The sequence below is a fragment of the Hyaena hyaena genome, unplaced genomic scaffold, assembly GCF_003009895.1.
Source record: "Hyaena hyaena isolate Hyena2069 unplaced genomic scaffold, ASM300989v1 scaffold_438, whole genome shotgun sequence".
Classification (NCBI taxonomy): domain Eukaryota; kingdom Metazoa; phylum Chordata; class Mammalia; order Carnivora; family Hyaenidae; genus Hyaena; species Hyaena hyaena.
Window position 1 is genome coordinate 4,354 of NW_024081071.1, and position 19,359 is coordinate 23,712.

At 47.1% G+C, this 19,359-nt stretch overlaps 1 protein-coding gene across 4 annotated transcripts in view; it reads right to left on the reverse strand.

The window, feature by feature from the left end:
* Positions 1-257: 257 nt before the first annotated feature.
* The window catches only part of CHST10 (carbohydrate sulfotransferase 10), a 30,100-nt gene continuing 10,998 nt past the window's right edge, over positions 258-19,359 (reverse strand). For all 4 annotated transcript variants that reach the window (XM_039253138.1, XM_039253139.1, XM_039253140.1 and 1 more), the window contains 5 exons: positions 19,118-19,249; positions 11,604-11,695; positions 6,018-6,252; positions 3,775-3,880; positions 258-2,112 (listed from right to left, as the gene is read on the reverse strand). In XM_039253138.1, coding sequence (XP_039109069.1) covers positions 1,575-2,112; positions 3,775-3,880; positions 6,018-6,252; positions 11,604-11,695; positions 19,118-19,249 — 1,103 coding nt within the window. In that variant the 3' untranslated portion in view covers positions 258-1,574. The remainder of the gene's footprint in view (positions 2,113-3,774; positions 3,881-6,017; positions 6,253-11,603; positions 11,696-19,117; positions 19,250-19,359) is intronic.

Genomic DNA, 19,359 nt, shown 5'->3' on the forward strand with positions numbered 1-19,359 from the left:
TGATTGACTTTAACAAGACTTGGCTAAAATTTTACAGAAAAATAACTCCTGTTACATCCTTTGCATTTCAGTTGAGGATGAAAGGCTACCACACTGCCTGTCATCAGTGTTGCCAACGGGCACACTTTAGCCTTGCTTCCCTTCCACAGTCCTGTCCCCAGCAGCCATCTAAGCAGGACTGAGCTGCCTGTCGCTGTCACCAATCCTCAAGCACCATGCGTGGCCACGGAGCACCTGCCCTGGAAACATAGCACATGTCAGGTTTGGCACATTTTTATTTTTACTTTCACATTTACAAACTCAGGAAGCCATTTTGAGAGAGGGAAGGTTGAGGCAGCCTGGAAGAAAAGCAGGGTTCATGGGCACTGTGCAGAGTCGGGCACTTAGGACTTTTCACAGGGAAACTGCCGTGACTCTTAAGAGCCCTCACTGTCAGGCGACATCTGAAACAGTAGCTGTGGCTTGCTCCTCCGTGCCTGGAAGATGTGTTACTGGAGGCTGCCTTGCCCAGGATTTTATTGCTGGTGAACTTGATTATCCAATGTATAGTCCAGGTTGATGGCCTTATCAGAAATGGGTCCAGTGGTGAGCATTTTGCAGAGATGACAGGAAACAGCAATGTGTCAACTGCACTGATTCCGCAGTGCTGGGTTGCCCACACTTGCCTCTGGTCCCAGGGGAGAGCCCTAGAGATGGGTGCTGGCCATCTGGATGGGATGGGACAAAGAGGATGGACCTGATCAAATCCACAGCAGCTGGAGTGCCAGAGCCTAACCAGCCCTCCCTTTCCCCATGCTACATGCCCCGTAAGGCCCCCAAAGATGTTCCCTTTCTCAGATGGAAAGAATGTACAGTCCCCTCACTTCCCAAAGCTGTATTTCTTGGGCTGAGACAAGTGTTTGGCAGGCAGTTCAGAAATATGGACTAGAAGTACACAGGCATAGATCTCAGAGAGATGACTGCTAAAAAGTACCGTCGGGTCGCCTCTGAATTTCACAGGAACAAAATAGTCACGGAAAGAATAGTTTGCCTGTGATTATAGCAGCGCTAAGACGAAAGCCAGAGGTGTAATTTTATTACTCAGATTTGATCCTATATTAGCCCCATGCGATTTTTGCGGACCATTAACTTCTCCGTCTCTCCTGAAAGTGCTGGGTGCTACTCCTGCAACCCTCCAGGGACAGGCAGGACCGCCCCACCCTCCAGGGAGCTGTGAGTGTATCTGCCTCTTTGACAGCTGAAGGAAATGACTCCTACACTATGTAACTTTTCTTCCCAGACTGTCAGACTACAAATGTTTAGTCCCTTTCCCCTTCTGAGGAGGACAAAGGCCTCATGGCATTGGTAGGGGAGGGGACCAAGGGCAGAGCTGCCAGGGCCCTCAGTGCACCTTACATCCAACTAAGCAATGACGGTCAGGGTCCAGCTTCATCGGCCGAGGCACGCACAGGTCCAGGGGGCGCTGGGGAGTCTCCAGTAGGAGTGGAATGGAGGACGTGTCATTTCTGTGCTCACATCTCCCACCTGGTTAGCCTCTGGTCTAACAAAAATACTTGAATTCACAGTTCTACACATTAGTTTAGCAAAAAGTCTGGTTTCTGATACCCAAAGAGCTTAAAGTCCCCTTCAAAACGTGCATATAGGCGCCGGATGTCTCGTTTGCTGATGCCCAGGAAGTAGCGCTCCACCTTGGTTCTATTATACACGGTAATGCCCGGAGGGATGGTGGGGTAAGACACCAGGTGGTCTATGCCGGCTTCTTTTAAGATGTATGGGGCGTCGTCCTCCAGGGTCTCATGGTGACCAATCACACTGTACTTTATCTCACAGGGTGCACACAGTTCAACGTACGTCACCCAGTGAATGATGTGGTCCCCAAACTGAAGGTCCAGCCATCTGTGATTTGGATCACCCAGGTAACGTACAAAATCTTCAAACTGGATGCCCCTGGTCTCTGTCCGGTTCCTCCTGTATTTCCTAATGATGCCAGGGGCAATCTCGTGCCTGTACCAAGGCTCAAAGCGGGGATTGTGAACAAACTTATCCTTAAATGCAGAAATCAGCCTTTCAAAAGGATCTCTTACGATAAAGAACTTGAAGTATGTTTTCAAGCTAAGGAAAGAAATGAAGATAAACAAGCAGTTAGGCCAATGCTGTGGTGGTAACCAGGGTAAGGTGGAAGGGACAGGGTGACTGCTGCAGCAGCCGCCACCATGTCTAGAATGCACACCCCTGCGAGCAGCAAGTTATACGCATTTCTGAATCCACTCAGCTACCTCTGGAAGCAGATCTTGTTACTGACCCATCTTACAGTGAGAAGTGGGGCTCAGAAACCGTTACCGTCCCAAGCCACAGGACTCCTCATCCGAGAGGCTCACTGTGAAGACATCTATCTATCTGAATAGGTATTCAACTATTTCAAAACTTCAAGGACATTTAAAGGTCTTGTTGTTGGGCAGAGAACTGATAAGGCCAGGAACCCTGAGTGCGGTAGAACAGCAGAGGCCAGAGAAAGTTGCTTCAGGGCCCATCTGTATAGAGTCAATTCACAACTGCCAGAGGAAGGACAAGCCAAAGCAGGGGGCAGGCAGAAGTGGGGAGCGAGGCTGCAGGCTCCAGCTGGCAGGAAGGCAGCCCAGGGGAGCTGCCAGTGGTGACAGGGGTGGCACAGAGGTGGCAGCGTGACAGGCCTGTAATGGTGCTAACAGGACAATGGTGATGGCGGCCACTGCTGTAATCACGGGGCTTGCTCCGTGCCAGAAACCACGCTCAGTGCTCTGCACACTTGAACTCCTCTTCTCTCACAAGCACTCTGATGAGATCGATGCTTAGGTGGATAACAGGACGCCCTTACCCAGGAGACTCTCTGATCTGGCATTTAACACCTGTGTTCTACAGGTTTCTTGCAAACTGGGAAGACCAGACAATGCCAGAAGCAATGAAAATCAAATGGCTGCAAAGTAAGGGAGGTCAGAGTTCATTTGGTGCCCTGATATTTATTTGCTGCTTATGCATCCTGATTCCTTTTAAGCCTTGTTCTACACCGTCATTTCTTGGCTAATAAAAAGAAATTTCTTTTAAAAAAAATTTTTTAACGTTTATTTACTTTTGAGAGAGAGAGAGTGCACAAGCGGGGGGAGGACAGAGAGAAAGGGGGAGACACAGAATCCAAAGCAGGCTCCAGGCTCACAAACCATGAAATCATGACCCGAGCTGAAGTTGGGATGCTTAACCAACTGAGCCACTCAGGTGCCCCTAAAAAGAAACTTTCATTTTACTAGCTAAGTGATTTTTAAAATGCCCAGTCTCCACCCTTGCTGTGGTCAGTGAGGTCTGTCTCTCTCTGCTATGTTAGGTCCAGCTTCTACCCCCCATCCTTCAGGCAGCTATAAGAGAAGCAGGTGTAACACCTTTGGAAGAAAATGAAAAACTAAGTAATCCAAATCCCTTTCCTGTGCCATAAAGGTTATACTCAGCAAGGAATCCATAAACAGAACCAAAGCAGAACAAAGCCAACTACTCATTTCTACTAAGAAAATTGTGTAACCCCTGTTTTAATAGGCTGAAGGAAGGTAAGGATGGAGGAAACATCGTCGAATTCTCATAAAAGTTTGTGAATTTAAATGCACTGAACCCTGAGCATATGCTCGCAGCCTCTCGCCCAGGTTAACCAAAAGCCCCCAGTAGTCCTCAGAGCAACGTGAGACACACGGCGAGGACAAATTGGGCCTTGGATTTTACCAAAATTCCCCACCCCTGAGGAATCTCTCCTACCGCGTCTGAATTTCTGCATCGCTGAAGGAAGAGAGACGAGGGAGGCCATTCTTCTCGTGGTCGTGAACCACATTTTCGGGGATCTCCTCAATGGAAGGAAAGGCCCCTGGTAAGGAAACAAGGGAGACAGGTTGGCCACCTCAGTGCTACCTGTAAAGGAGGATGCTCGGTTTCTTGGGCCCCGTGTTCCCCACAAGCCCATCCCCTAAATCCCAGTTTAGGTCTTTGAATTCCAAATGCTTCTTCCAGGAGGCAAGAGTGAAGAAAGCTTCTGGTAATCCATAAGCAGATTAGAGGAAACCAAGTTGGGGGGTGAGGGGGACAAAGGGAAGGGACACTACCAATACCAATCCCTGGCAGCACACCTAAGTCTGGTTAAATCTGACATTTAAAAAAGACCCCTGTATGCAGAAAGAATTACTAAAACAACCGATACTCATTCTACTCTGAAACTGGGGGAAAAAGCCAGGGGAGTGGGACTGTGAAACATACTGGTGATTTGTGGCCCCATCAGGGGGGCCCATCACTCCCAACAGGCTTGGCTCTCCCAGTCCCACATTCCCAGGCCTCAGGTGGTTTCCCAGGTAACCTCACCGCATCCCCAGACTGGCAAGTGGCAAAGCCGACTGGTGCTAGGAAAACCTGGCCACTGTTGTGGGAGCATGTGTGATATATTTGAAGCAGGGGACAAGGAGGACCAGGAGTGTCTAAGAAGGCAGGGCAGGAACCTTGGGTGCACACCATTCCCAGCCTGGTGGACTGGGCAGGTTTTTCATTCTTTTCTCTATTTAGCCAAATGGAAACAAAGCGTCACTGTCCACAAAGGTTCTAGCCAAGCCTCTGCAAACCTTCCCATGCATTTTTGTGTTGGAGTCCCGCAAGGGAGGATCTCCACTGGGCCATCTAGGCAGTGGCCATGGCCTTGTCTGTTTGACTTATACCTTCTCCAAGAATGTAAGCACCAGTCCAGAACTCTGCATGAAGCGCTATGAGTGACTATAAAACGACCAAGATGAACGCTTGCTCTTGAGGAGATGATGATAGAACCAGCCTGAGGCTGTGCACCAGGACCTGCTCAAGTGCCTGTCCCCATGAGGTGTCTCTAGGGACGACTGAAGACAGCCTCCAGAACCATCCTCTATCTTATGGCCTGGAAAACCTGCCCCCATTTTTATCCTGCCCTTGTAAACTGCTGTTTACTTCTTTAAAGTCTGATGTTTTGCACTGCGGGGGCAGACCTGTGAGATGTTTGTGTAATTATTATTTTAAATTTGATTTGTAACCTCATTCTTTGATGCCAAAAACCAAACATTCTGATGACTCAAGAAGCACATGAATTAAACACCATAAAATGAGGCAAGTGTCTCCCTTTTCTCCCCCAAACAACTATGAAAAGGCCAAATGACCAGCAACTCTGAGGACAGCAGATGTGGACTGGAGGACAGAGACCCCAGGGCCACCTCCCACAGTGCTCTGAGGGCTGATTCCTGGTCCTGGACTCACACTGCTGTCAAGTGGAATGACTTCCTTTTGAAGCTAAATTTAAGAGACAGAGCCCATATTTACCTTAGATCAATTCAAGGTAATCGGAGTTTAAACAAATAAACATGGTATCTAAAGAAAGTAGTGAGTAATCAAAACCTGTACTATATGAGGTCACTTTTCAATGATCTGATTTGTTCCCAAATAAAGATCCTATTTCCTGAAGCAAGTCAAATGAATCCTCTGACCAAGGCAGCTCAGCGTAAAATGGGGATGCTTTCCTTCTACCCGAGTGGCACAGAACACTTCACCTGCGAGTGAAGGGGGCTCCCCTCCCAGGCATGGGTGCAGGCCTTTCCACTATAGAGGGGCAGCTGGGAGCACAGTGAGCGTGAGCCTCGATTTACCAGGACAGAACCAGCAACAGTTAAGAAACAAGGCAATGCATCTGAAGAGAAGAAAAGGGGTCAACCGAGGGTGGGCAGGCTGCCTGAGACAGGGGTTCCACTGTGGAAAGTGAGGAGATTCTGACCACAGGTGGGACCCTTGGAAAACCTCAGTATCTAAAACTTTCAAACCACCAACTTTTAAAGTACAACATCAACAGGGAAACTGAGAACGGTCTATAAGGTTACCAGCCCTTCCAGGACAACTGCCCCCTTCCCTTGGCTCCTCTGTCTCCCCTGCTCAGGCTACACTGCTCCTCCCCAGGCAAACCTGCTGTTCACTGACCACAGACATCCACCAGGCACTGCACGCACCGTTTAACACGATCAGCACTTTCTTCCACTGGGTGTTGCCGACTTTAGGAGTCTGGCAGAAAAGAATCTTGTGCTTGTCACAGACAAATATCCGGTCCAGGACAAACTTGGAGACTGCAGTGTGTGAGAGATTCTTCAGGGCTTCATCCCTGCAGACGTTTCTGATGAGTTCCAGGCGCTCCATATAAACCAGGGGCTGAACAAGCCGGCTGTCTGAAAGCACTTTCCCGGTTGGCTGCAAGTGACAAGGAGACAAAGGGGGCACAAAAGCTTTGTTAAAACAGGAGCCACCAGAGAGGCTCTGGCCCCTGACCTCATAGGAAGAGCAGGGCTCTGTAGGCACCATTCACCTTCGGGGCCTGGGATTCAGGCTACGTGGTCGTGCTGGACCAAAGCTCAGCAGAGACACAAGGATGTTTCTTCCTCCTCAGCTTGGACAACTCAGGAGGCGGCAGTGGGTGAGCCACCCATCACTTTGCAGATGGCAGGCACTGTGGCCCATAGCTTCTTGGACACAGCAGGGTACCGTGCATTCAGGATTTTAGTGAAGGCCAGTTTCTGCCCCCTTCCCGTTCCCTAGCACTTCCTTCCGCACAGCTCTGAGTGTACTTATGTGGACTGTACCTAAGGACAAGTCCTCGACATATGTGCTGTTTTGAAGATCGTCTGGTATACTGGTACTACCGGTAAAACAGTTTTAAAATCATGATTAAATTATTAAATTCGTTAACACTCATTCAGTATGGGTTTTAAAAATGTATGAGCCATTACTCCACCTCCTCCGTCACAAGCACGTGGTTAAGCCTCTCTGTAGTGTGGTTTAAGGAGAAGAGACGAGTTCTGTGCAGTAGTGGTGTCAGTTGTACCAGAGGTGTGACCACTGCGGGCAGGAGCCGAAGCACGTCCTTCTACCAGGTGAAAACCGCATGAGCATGGGTCCAGAGATCCCTGCCTGCCCGGAAAAGGGGCCCTGGAGCAAGCAGAAGGGTGCACTGGCAGCCCACGGCTGGCTGGGAACCACGGGAACCGCAGGGGGCACGGCCTCTGGCTGGGTCTCTGAGGTCGGGGTGCAAGCTGCACAAGGGCGCTGTGCGCTTTTATTGTGTGCCATCTGGATTCGGAAGCATTTGTTTTGTTCGCCTCTGAGTTGTCTGGAGTAGGTCTCTCGGTAGTTTCTCCCCTCAAAAACAGCACATTCCCAGTCTGCGTGTAGCCAGCCTTCACAGAGTGCGACTGGAGTGTGAAAACCGTGTCAGCACTCTCCCGACGACATCTCGGGCTGGCAATGACCACTGCAGAGACCACTGCGTGTGCGGCCCACCTCACTGCCACTCTTTGTAGGCAACCCATTTTTAATACCTAGGTGCCTGTAGGATTTTTTTCTGTCATGTTCCAGCACATTAAAAATTTTGCCAGGATAGGTCAGTGTGGGTCTCACATCTGATTTGCCTAGAAAGCAAGGAGCCATCTGCAAACCTGTTCAGAAAATGTCTTTTTTCTTCATGACACGAGGACACGGGTGGAGCCCATGCGTGACAGAGGGAGAAAGTCATTTTAGGTTAGGAGGCCTAGGTTAGGAGGTGGCAGGGGTGTCTGGATCAGTTTTTGCCCCACAGCTCACATGGGTCTTCCCACCGGGTAGGAGAACTCCTTCACGCAGAAACTAGTGCTGATGTGCTCCCACATTGGCTCACAGTGACTACACCTCCCACACACTAACACCACGAGCAAGCAGAGCCCGCCCCCTCTCCCTCAACACAGGTTAACACACATAACCACATGCCTGTCATTCAGGAGACGAAGTCTTACACCATACATGTGTTACACCTCAGTGAATCTTTTAAAAAGGAAACACACCAAAGGTCTGACAGTGATTGAAGAGAGTCATGGATTGTGATGGACCGTAGCTGATGTTTTTTCCTTTTAATGCTGGCTATTTCCTTAAAATACACAAAGAATGTATCTTACCTCTACATAAAAAAGAGGATTTAAAAATATTGGCTAGTGGAGAAAGCACCTATAAAGACTTCTAGGAAGTCCTAGAAAACTGTTCCAAGTCCTTTGTGGATGGTTTCTACCACATCTGGGTACTTTATGTATCCAAAGGTGGCTCTGTAAACATAACACATTTTTGGTCTCTCTTCCTTCAGCATGATCTTCACTAACTAAAAGCCACAGATCTGCCAGAGCCCCCTCTGAATTTCCTCCCAGAGCTGGCCTGTCCCTTTCTTACCAGCTATGGATCCTTTCCTACCTCCCCTTTTCCAAAGAGTGACAACTGCTATTTCTAGCCACTTCCTGAAGTGACCACAGGGCCTTTCCACTGCCCAATAAAACAGACATGAGTCAGTATGGTTGGCAAGGAAAGCAGACGCAAAATGGGTTTGACTTTCCTTCTTAAGAGAAAGTTGACTTAAAAAAACAAAAAAGATAAAAAAGCTCAAGTTCCAAATTGTGACACATACTTTTGGGACTGCTTTAGAAACTAATGGCATGTCTATAACAGAAATGGCTTTTGTTAACACCGGATTCAAAACTGTACTGCTCTGTCACTCAGCAGAATCAACTGTCTGATGAATATTTATCAAGTCTTTACTCTGTGCCTGGCTGCAGTTGCAGTGTTCTGTGGAGACACCGGGAAAGCCTCAGCTAAGAATGTGTGGCACTGTCCATGTACGTGGGGCGTACATGCCCTGAGTGTGTGTGTGTTGGGGGTAAGGGATGAGGGAGACAGAACGGGCAGAGGGGACATGCCGGCAGTTCAGTGACACTCTGTCCTCACTGACCCCCTCCCTGGTCACTTCACGGTGGAATGTCTGCCCACAAAGACCTCCTGACTTTCCAAGAAGCATCCTGAAAGGCATTTCTGAATAAAGAGTCTGTTTCCTCCAACCCCAGTCCTTTGGCCACCTCCACTTTGGCCCTTTCCCTCAGCATTCCAGAGCTGCTCTTTATTGTCTATTCATTCCTTTTAAGTTACACAGAACTTCTTCCCAAGAATTCAAATCAGATGGTCCCCTAAATTAACTTTACTGAATGGACCAAAATGCCCTTTTTAACAGATAAGTTAAAATCCACTAGGTTTTCAAGGCAATCATTTACGGGGCTGTTTATAACAGCCGGTCCTCCCTTGGGACTAGGTGAACTACACAATGGGGGAGAAAGATCTAGCCTTCCAGAACACATGAGAACAAGGACACTGGAAAGACTGGGACAAGAGAGGGGTCCACCCCACCACACCAGCGCCCTGCTTTCCCTCACGGATCTGCCATAACCAAACTGCCTGACATACCTTCTGACAGGTTTGACTGAACTTCCTGGGTTTCCCTGGTGAAGGGAAGAGTGTCTTGGGAATTCCTAATGGGTACTTCCTGAGGCCAAGGCATTCTAGAAGTGAGAGCAGGCACCTGCAAACTTACCCAGCTCTGATCTTTCTGAGGGACCTCCCTTCCTCCCTGGTATCACAGGCATGAGCCGGCCACCCTGGCCTTTGCCTTCTTGTTTTCATAAATGGAGTCTAATTTAACCTCATTAACTCTCTGACCCCAACTCTTGCTCACTTATCAACACTTTCTCTGTCTCCTGTCCTCACTCTACTCCAGCTGCTTTAAACCTCATATCTAACCTGGATCAAGGATGACACTCAAGAGCAGTGCATCACAGGGCAGTACCTCCGAACAAGTTCTCAAGAAACTGCAGGAAAATCTCCCTCCTTTTCAAATTTGCTTTTCTTCAAGCTTAAGCACTGAATATAAAGGAAGACAATTTCTCATTCAGTGGTGCTTATGGACTGGCATGGTTTTCTGTCTTCTTCCTTTGCAACTATACTAAACCAATTTTAATGACTGACATTTTCTATTCAAATATCCAGCTATATTACGCACAAAATAAACTTGCAGTTTTTAAAAACTGAAGCATAACCAACACAACATTGTATTCGTTTCAGGTTAAAACATACTGACTTGACAACTGTGAAAAATAAACTTTAAAGGTGAGCTACACAACATGACCACCTTTAGAAGTCACCTTTCTTTTGGGAAGACATTGCTGAGTTGAACATCTAACCACTCTTGGTCTCAGAGCACTGTGTCTGACCACTGTCCCCACTCCCTCACACCCCGTGATGAGAGGAAGTACAGGGGACAGGGGACATGTAGTTGAAAGTCTCAGACCACTACCTGCTGTCCCTGATACACTGGCTGTTCCTTGAGTCGCATACTTTCCAAATGCAAAATAAAAATACCTACAGCTCAGATTGCGGTTTCTGAGGACCAATAAGATTAAAACGCAGTGAAGTATTCTGTGAATACTTCATATTTCCAACCACAATTATTCCTGAAGGCCAAAAGACTTTGCAGGAAGATGCTCCTCTGTCCCCTAAGAGTGCCACCCCCCCACCCCCAGGATGGTCATGTTTGTCCTTCTCAAGCCACAGCATCCCAGCAGCACCCTGGTCTCAGAACCCTGTATTCCTCTTCTGAAACTCTTCCCCCACCTCTTCCATTACTGATCCCAGTAATGGAACATTTATTTCCTTCCCCCTTTCTATTAAGGCCATGCTCCTATTTCCTTCAGGTGGTCTTGCTTTCCTGTCTCTGTGGTCCATCCAATCTCTTTCCTTGCCCTGGAAACGCCTCAACCTAAAAGCAACATTCCAGGCCTGCTTCAGGGACTTCTGCAGACTAATCAATCAGTGTCCTGCAACCTATAAACTCCAACAGTGTTTCACTCTAACCAGGTACACACTTTCTAAACTTTGTCAGCTTCTAATTTGTTGCCCTTCTGGTGCAAAGCAAGGCCAGGAGCTGTCTCCTTCTCTATGGCTGATAAATTTCTTCTAGTTCAGTCTACCCGTTTCATTCCTTTTGGCGTAACTGCAAACCAATCCTTCCAGACATGGAATGGGGGTCAGGAAGTTGGGGGGGGATCTCAAGAGTAGGCCCCTCATCTTGGCTGGGGAATGATTAGGAATTTTTGTGTAAAAGGAGCTTGAGGAGAAAGACTTGAGAGTTAGAATGTCAAGGAAGGAGAGTGCTGAATGGAAGTCAGCAGCCTTGATCTGCCACTAATGCCCACGTGATTTAGGATGATTAGCCTTTTCCCTAAACTCTGCTCTCTTACCCATAGTGCTTGGAGGTGAGACTGGCTGCATTCTGTCCAATACCCCCTCCTAACTTTAAAATTCCATGATTCTGGGTCAGAGACCTTTTCCCATTCTCTTGGTTTTCTCTTGACCTTGCCCAACATCCTCCATTCCCCTGGCAAGGCTCCTTCTCAGCTGGTCAGGAATTCAACATAATCAACATTACAGAGGATCCATGATGTACAAAGCACTGTGAGTAACATAAAAATAGCTGTGACTGTGCCACCCCCAAAGAGAAGCTAAAAGGATGAGCAGAAAGGTGCAGAATTAACAGAAGCCGCAACTGTAAGCAGAAAACGATGGTTAGAGGAAACCGGCTGACATGAGCCCAGACAGAGGGGAGACGAGGACCACGAGGGCCAGAGTGGGTAGAAAAGGACGTCACAGGTCAATCGGGGAGAGGCAGCCCCGCTCCTCAGTGCCCTCTGCCTTGCTGTGCCCACCTTTAGTTCCTCAGGAAAGTGCTTCTCTCCGGGCAACTTCCCCGCATCTGGCACGGCTGTCAGGAACAGAAACTCCTGTTTGGTGCTGTACGCTAGGAGACAGAGAGGTTAAAGTGTATTCTTATGGAGGATCAGACACACACATCAGTGAGGCAGAACAGAGGCCCCACAAAGAGGCCCCCACAAATATGCCCAACAGGTACAAAATCAGTTTGGTGGAGAAGCCTTTCAACAAATGATGCTCTGGCAACTGTACGTCTATAGGCCAAAAAAATGAGCCTTTCCCTGAACCTCACACTTTATTCAAGAACGAATGCAAAATGGATCAGCACTTAAATGTAATAAAACTTCGAAAAACAACATAGGAGAAAATTTTTGGAAAACCTGATAAACTGAAAACCAAAAAAACTTTCACTCTGTGAATCTCCTAGAGGATGGAAAGACAAGCTACATACTGGGGGCAGATATCTGCAGATCAAATATCTGACGAAGCACTAGTATCTGGAATATGTAAAGAATTCTCAAAACTCTGGAGACAAAAAAAAATCCAATTAGAAAATGGGCGAGACAAGGACTGACATCTTACTGGAGAGGATCTACAGATGGCAAATAAACACATGAAAAGCTATTCAATGCCATTAGCCAGCAGGCAAATACAAAAACCACAATGAGATACCACTATAGACCCATCAAAATGGTTAAAATAAAAAATAATGAAAACTCTAAATGCTAATGAGGAAGCAGAGACACTGACTAACTTGCATGGCCGGTGGGAATGTAAAATGGCATAGAAACTCTAGAAGTAATAGTTTGGTAGTTTCTTTAGACACTAAGCACTGGGGCACCTGGGTGGCTCAGTCAGTTGAGCATCCAACTCTTGATTTCAGCTCAGGTCACAATTTGACGGTTGTGGGATCAAGCCCCCAAGCTGGGCTCTATGCCAGGCATGGAGCCTGCTAAATACTCTCTCTCCCTTTGCCCCTCCCTACGATTAAAAAAAGAAAAAGGAAAGTAAAACAAAAAAACCTAGGCATTTAACTACCATATGATCTAACAATTGCATTCCTGGGCATTTATCCCAGAGAAATGAAAATTTATATCCAAACAAAAACCTATATACAAATATTTATAGAAACTTCATTTGTTAAAGCCCCCAAATGGAAAAAACCCAGATGTCCTTCAACAGGTATATGGATAGCAAACAGTAGGTGCGTCCATACCATGGAATATTACTCATCAATAAGAAGGAACAAAGCATTGATACACACAACTAAAGTTGAATGAACCTCCAGGAAATTATGTTGAATTAAAAAAAGCTAAAGGTGGGGTGCCTGGGTGGCTTAGTTGGTTGATTGTCCAACTTGCGGCTCAGGTCATGATCTCCTGTTTTGTGGGTTCAAGCTCTGCATCAGGCTCTGTGTGGACAGTGCGGAGCCTGGAGCCTGCTTCAGATTCTGTCTCCCCCTCTCTCTGCCCCTCCCCACTCATACTCTGTCTCTCTCTCAAAAATAAAAATATAAAAAAATGTTTAAAGAAGCTAAGGTCAAAAGGCCACATACTGTACATAACATTCTTAAATTATGGAGAGAATAGATTAGTGGTTTTCAAGGGGGGGTAGGTGAGAGACAGGGAGAGGGAGGTAGGTGTGGCTATAAAAGGGCAACCCAGGCATCCTTGTGGTAATGGAGGTGTTTTGCACCTTGACTGTATCAACGTCAACACTGTGACTACAACTCTGCACTGTAGTTCTGGAACATGTTACCATTGAGGTAGACCGAGTAAAGGGCACACAGAACTCTGTGATCTTACAACTGCATATGACTCTACGGTGATCTCAAAATTAAAGCGTAATTAGAAAAAAAACAAGTTAGCCATCAAGTTAGTATTTATATATTAGTTTAAAAATTCATGGGAAGTGAGATTAGACTAGACGTATCTTACAAAACTCTAGTCCAGAGTAACAATTCACAAAAAACTGATTTGGGGGAAACCTCTGGGTAGAATTTGAAGATAATTTTCAGATCTTTATAATCAAAGAAACATTTGCTTCCAAAATTTTGCAGTCTAGGGGCACCAGGGTGGCTCAGCTGATTAAGTATCCAACTCTTGATAACAGTGGAGGTTGTGATCTCGTGGTCATGAGAGCAAGCCTCCAAGTCAGGCTCCGCACAGAGTGTGGAGCCTCCTTGGGATTCTCTCTATTCCTCTCTCTCTGCCTCTCCCCTGTTCATGCATGCACGCTCTCTCTTTCTCTCTAAATGAATAGCATTAAAAAAAAAAAAACATTTTGCAAAGCCTAAAATCATAATTAGAAAGAAAAAGTAGATACCCCCAAAAAAGGCACAAAAATCAGCATAACAAAGCGTAAACAAAGGCACATTTATTTCACTTTTAAAAAATAATCAAAACCTACTCCTCTTGGATCATTAATAGCAACAAAACACTTAGACACTGGACTCCCCGACCTGCATCAGTCTGGCTGTCCCACCTCCCCCAGGCCCCTGGCCAGCACTGCTGCTGGTGCACACCGGGCCTGGCATCCTCCTTGCCCAGAGGGGGCAAAATGTCTTAGATATACCTGACGAAAATAATAATCCCCTTTCCCCATCTGTTACACACCTCTGAGTTATCGAACTCCAACATAAACCTCTTTGCCACATACCTTTAGGAATGTTACTAAAATCTTTTTTACTTGTCTCCATGTGATTTAAAATGTAATCTTCGGGTCGCCTGGGTGGCTCAGTTGGTTAAGCATCCGACTTCAGCTCAGGTCATGATCTCACGGTTTGTGGGTTCGAGCCCCACGTCGGGCTCTGTGCTGACAGCTAGCTCAGAGCCTGGAGCCTGTCTTTGGATTCTGTGTCTCCCTCTCTCTCTGACCCTGCCCTGCTCATACCTGTCTCTCTCTCTCAAAAATAAATAAAACATTAAAAAAATTTTTTTAAATGCAATCCTCACCAAAGCTGTGTGCAGGAGCTAGTCTGTGCCTGCAGTAAGGTCAAAGGGCCTGATCTACGACGTGCCCTCAGCCCCCAAAGCTCCTGAATGCACTCAGAGGACCCCAGGAGACCAGCCTCTATCCATCCTTCTCCTCTGCAACCTGTCATCTTTGAGCACTGACATGCTAACAAGAAAATTCACATTCTACACCCGTCTGGTCACTTCGTGCTCTGACAGCGTCTTCTAAGACGAGCACTGCAATGCTTAGCTCTGCCACAGGTTGAACGGATTTTGCAGAATCCTCAGCTTCCTTAATAACATTTCAGATGGGACAATGTATTCTGAATTCTAAACAGCTGACTTACTAGTGAATTTCTGAAGCAACCTGTTTCATACACTCAGAAGCATAAACAATGAGCTTCGGCAGCTGTGGAACATCTCACCTCTAGTACCACAAATACCAGCCAGTCACCCACCAATTTATATCATGTTTATGATTTTAATCCTCTTGATATTTGCTTCAAATAAAACTGGTAGCACAGTTTACACCTGGGTTTGTTTTATTTCTGTTGCTCTGACAATAATCATTTGTTTTCACAGACGCTATTAACCCCACTAGGATCAAGAGGCCGTCTCCTTCTCCACCCTGACCCTTAGGAGCAAGCCTCCAGCTCCAGAATCAAGGATTCTGATTATGTAGGTACAGCCAAGTGTTGTCATAAAGTATCAGGTCACTTTTGTTACAGGCATCATTATAATTACGTTTTATAAAATGTCTTCAATATGACAAGTGATGTACCTCCTTGTTCTGCTAGAAGTGATCACATCCTGACAATACTGTGCACGGTATGCATCTCCCTGACCACACTGTGCATCAGTCACCCAGCGTCAGTCACCCGTCCATCCCATGCAGGCAGAAGGCATGCAAAGACATTCAGGTCATGGGCTCTGCTCTTAAGCAACTAACAGCCAAGGTGAGGGACTGAGTGGAGGCAAAAGATTGGAAGAGGAAGTCAAATCAAAGTGAGAAGACAAATCAGTGTCTACACATACACACAAGATTCACAAAGATGTCGTTTTTTATTTCAAGACTCACTATACCATGCCATCCAATTCCTGTCACTGAATGGGATTTATTTCCCGTGGTACGGTCCAGTTAGAACACCTAGAACCTAGATCAGTATGACACTAAAATTTTTAAACCAAGGATGAGTCATTGTCACAAATATCTCTGTAGCTTCCTTGCTGAGCTGAAGAGAGATCATAACACTATTTTCTCAAAAGGTAAGTGAGACTTTAAATAGTGTTTCAAGACAAATCCACTCTTCCCATCAGTTTAAGTGGCAGGGACATCGTTAAGGACAGGAGGGTGGGGAGAACACACACGCCCCCCAGCAGACTCCGGAACAGAGCCCCTTTTCCCAGAGGTCAGAGCCACCAGGCACGGCCCCACAGCTCTGGCCCCACTAGAGTTACAATCGGCTCCCTGAACCCTGAGACCAAGGATGTGCCATCTGCTTTACAGGAAATGGAACCTCATCAAACAGGAGAGCACTGTGTTGTCAGTTATTTCTTTGCGATGATACTTCACATTGCGCTTGGAGTTCAAAAGCCAAAACACTGTGAACATGAGTGAAGTAAATTCCAGCACATGAGAAAATCCCTTCCAGCCACACGTTCACAAACCCGTTTCCTGAACAGCTGCAAGATCCGCCAGGGGGTTTAAATGCCTCTCCAGACAAATGCTCCGTGAGGGTACCCACCGAACCCTGCCCTAGAGGAGCAGGAGGTGCCCTCACTCACAGCCTCCTTGGAGCCAGTGTGTTCGACTTCTTGTGGGTGCTCCATCCCTGCTTAATCACCCAGACCGGCAGACACCCTGCACGTGAGCTCCTTTCCTTCATTCAGAAAACTGGTGAACATCCCTCTTCGTGGCCCCACTCAGGCACTCAGGGACAACCCAGATAAGGTTCTGGATGCTCAAGAAAGGCTGGGTTATGTTTGGGGCCTGATTAACAAAGGTTCTGACTTTAAGTTCCCTGCACACGGTGGGGGGGGACTGACACTGTCCCCCCAGGCGTCTGCCATGCTTCCCAGGAGAGGGAGAGAGGCATGGGGCCCAGCGTGCACTGGCTCTAAGGTCCCCACCAGAAGTGGTCGGCACCCCTGCGCCCCCATTCACTAACCGCAACAACCACACCAAACGTCCAAGGGCACAAACAATATTTGGTGGACAGCACCAAACAGATCTTCCCTTCAGGTTTAAAATCCTTAAGCTTTTCATCCTTCCCAGTAGGTTTCACCTTCTATCCCTTTAACTATTTGCTCCACTTCACAAAACCCTCTAGAGCTTCTACACTTTCCCTGAAAGTGTTCAGCATGAACCTGTCACATCCTAGCAGAATGACACCTTGCTTATCAGATACCACTGAGGAATGACATGTTCTTCAGCGGCTATTCTGCCAGACAGTGTTACAACTCAAGGCACACAACTATTTAATTATTTTTTGTGGAAGTCTCATAAAATATATTATCTATATGTCTACTTTTTGAAACAAAATAAACCATCGACAACTTAACCTCCTTATTTGCCTTTGAAAGTGCTATCCTTACTAGGTGACATTTAAGGGAATCCTGAGTAAAACGTGTGGACAGAGACCCGTTTTAACAACAATCTCACATCCTCAGCAGCTGCTTCTTTCTTTATAATTGCGGATCTCCCCTGAGTTGCACTCCTAGAGATTTTAACTCACTTGGTCTCTGGTTGGGCCAGAAGAGAAAGGTTCATAAAATCCCGCAGATGGTTCTAACACGCCGCAGGGAGTGAGAACAATTCCTCTAACCCTTAACGAGGAATCTCCACCAACAGGTACATTAACTGTACTGGAGCAGCTGAAGAAACACCCAAATGGTCAAGCTGAGATCACTGTCTCAGATTCCAAGGACTCCCCAGGATTCAGTGCCTGCTGTTCTGACAGAGGCCGAACCATGATTATCTGTGATTACCACAGTGCAATGTGGTGCTCCTGGCCACCTCAGATACCTGCAGTTAACACAGCCTTCCTGAGGCCCTGAAAACCTCTCGGGTTCTCACGAGAGGTCCTGGACGGTGCGGGTGGCACCTGTAATGACAGCCTGTCAGGCCCGAGCATGAAGAAGCTGAATTACTGAGCGCAAACTGTGGAGCTGAGAACCGCCTCTTGGGTCCAGTCACGCAGCCTCCCTCTTTGGCCTGCACATCTGCCTCCGGCCTTGTTGTTCCTCTACAGACAGGGTGAGAGAGTGAAAGCAGGTGAGCGAGTGAATGAGAATGGGGGGTAGGGACACTGGGAAGCCCTCAGCATAGCAGGGAGTTCTGTGGGCTGGAGCAGGGCCCATAACCTTCTGGCCACGCAGAAGGCACAGTTTGTGCAGCCACTGCGGGTAAGTGGGGAAAACCGCTGGAACGGACACTTTCCTGATCTCCCTTTCCTAAGGGCTGCCATCTGCAGGTGAATGCGTGAAGGGCTATGCAGGATGAAGATGCCGTGCACACCTACGTTCACAAGCATCCTCCCTATTACGCAGACGTCCTCAGGCCACCCTGAATCTGCTCATGAACTTTTCAACATCTCCCATTTGCCTTGCCTCACTTTGCCACAGAAGGAGTTGCCTCAGATTCAAGATGAGCATCAGTGCACCTCCTTACATACATCCAGCAACCTCATAGGTCAGAGAGCCTCACTGTACTCAGGTCAATCTTGGAGTGTTGGAGCATGTCCATTTTATAAGAAAAAACATGACGACTAGGTAAGCAAAGGTCAGGGGCATAAACTAAAATATGCTCTTCTGAGGGTGGATTTGGTATACTTTATGTCTTCTTCTGAACTCCTATGTCAAGTAAAGGGAATCAAAAAGTCCTCAAAGACTATCCAACACAGGAGCACCTGGGTGGCTCGGTCAGTTAAAGCATCTAACTTCCACTCAGGTCTTGATCTTGCAGTTTGTGAGTTAAGCCCCGCTTTGGGCTCTTTGCTGTCTGCATGGAGCCTGCTTTGGATCCTCTGTCCCCCTGTCTCACTGCCCCTCCCCTGCTCTTTCTCTCTCTCAAAAATAAACAAACATTAAAGTAAAAACAAACTACCCAACACATATTTAAGTCACCTTCCTTCTGGTACACTGAAGGTGACTTTCAAACACATGGCTACCAGCACACAGCACCAGCTAGAACACAGAGATGCTGGTCTGTCAAGGCAGCATCTCATGATGACACCAAACAGGGGGATCTCCCAAACCAGAAGCCCAGCAGATGCTCTGGAGAATGGTACTGCTGGGAAGAGGCCACCAAGGTCGCCCAGAGAGAAGTGTGCTCCGCCTGCCCAGGGGAGCTGCAGGGGAAGAGACTTTTGTCCCTTTCCACCCCTCTCCTGCACTTCTATAACATGAAGGAATCGGATGCCATGACCTCCAAGGTCACCTCTGGCATTACAGTTCCTTTGATTCTGTGACAAAGGTCATCTGTGCCTGTACCCAGGAACAATACCACAGCATTGTCTGGATTGGCTGAAATCCATCCCACAAGGAGGCATACATACCATCAGGGTCTTTAAAGGTCAACGTGATAAATTTGCTAGCCACCATGAACATGAAAATCACCCAAAAGCATGCGGCCAACAGAAGCCACTGGTGGTGCATGTTGTCAAATGTCAGCCATTCAGTAATTCTTCCTGGAAAACAAAAGTGAAATGCGCCTGGCACTTATAAATAAATCAATTAAACAAAAGGTAATAAAAAGAACAGGTGATTTTAGTTAATAACATCAATACAAATATTTGAA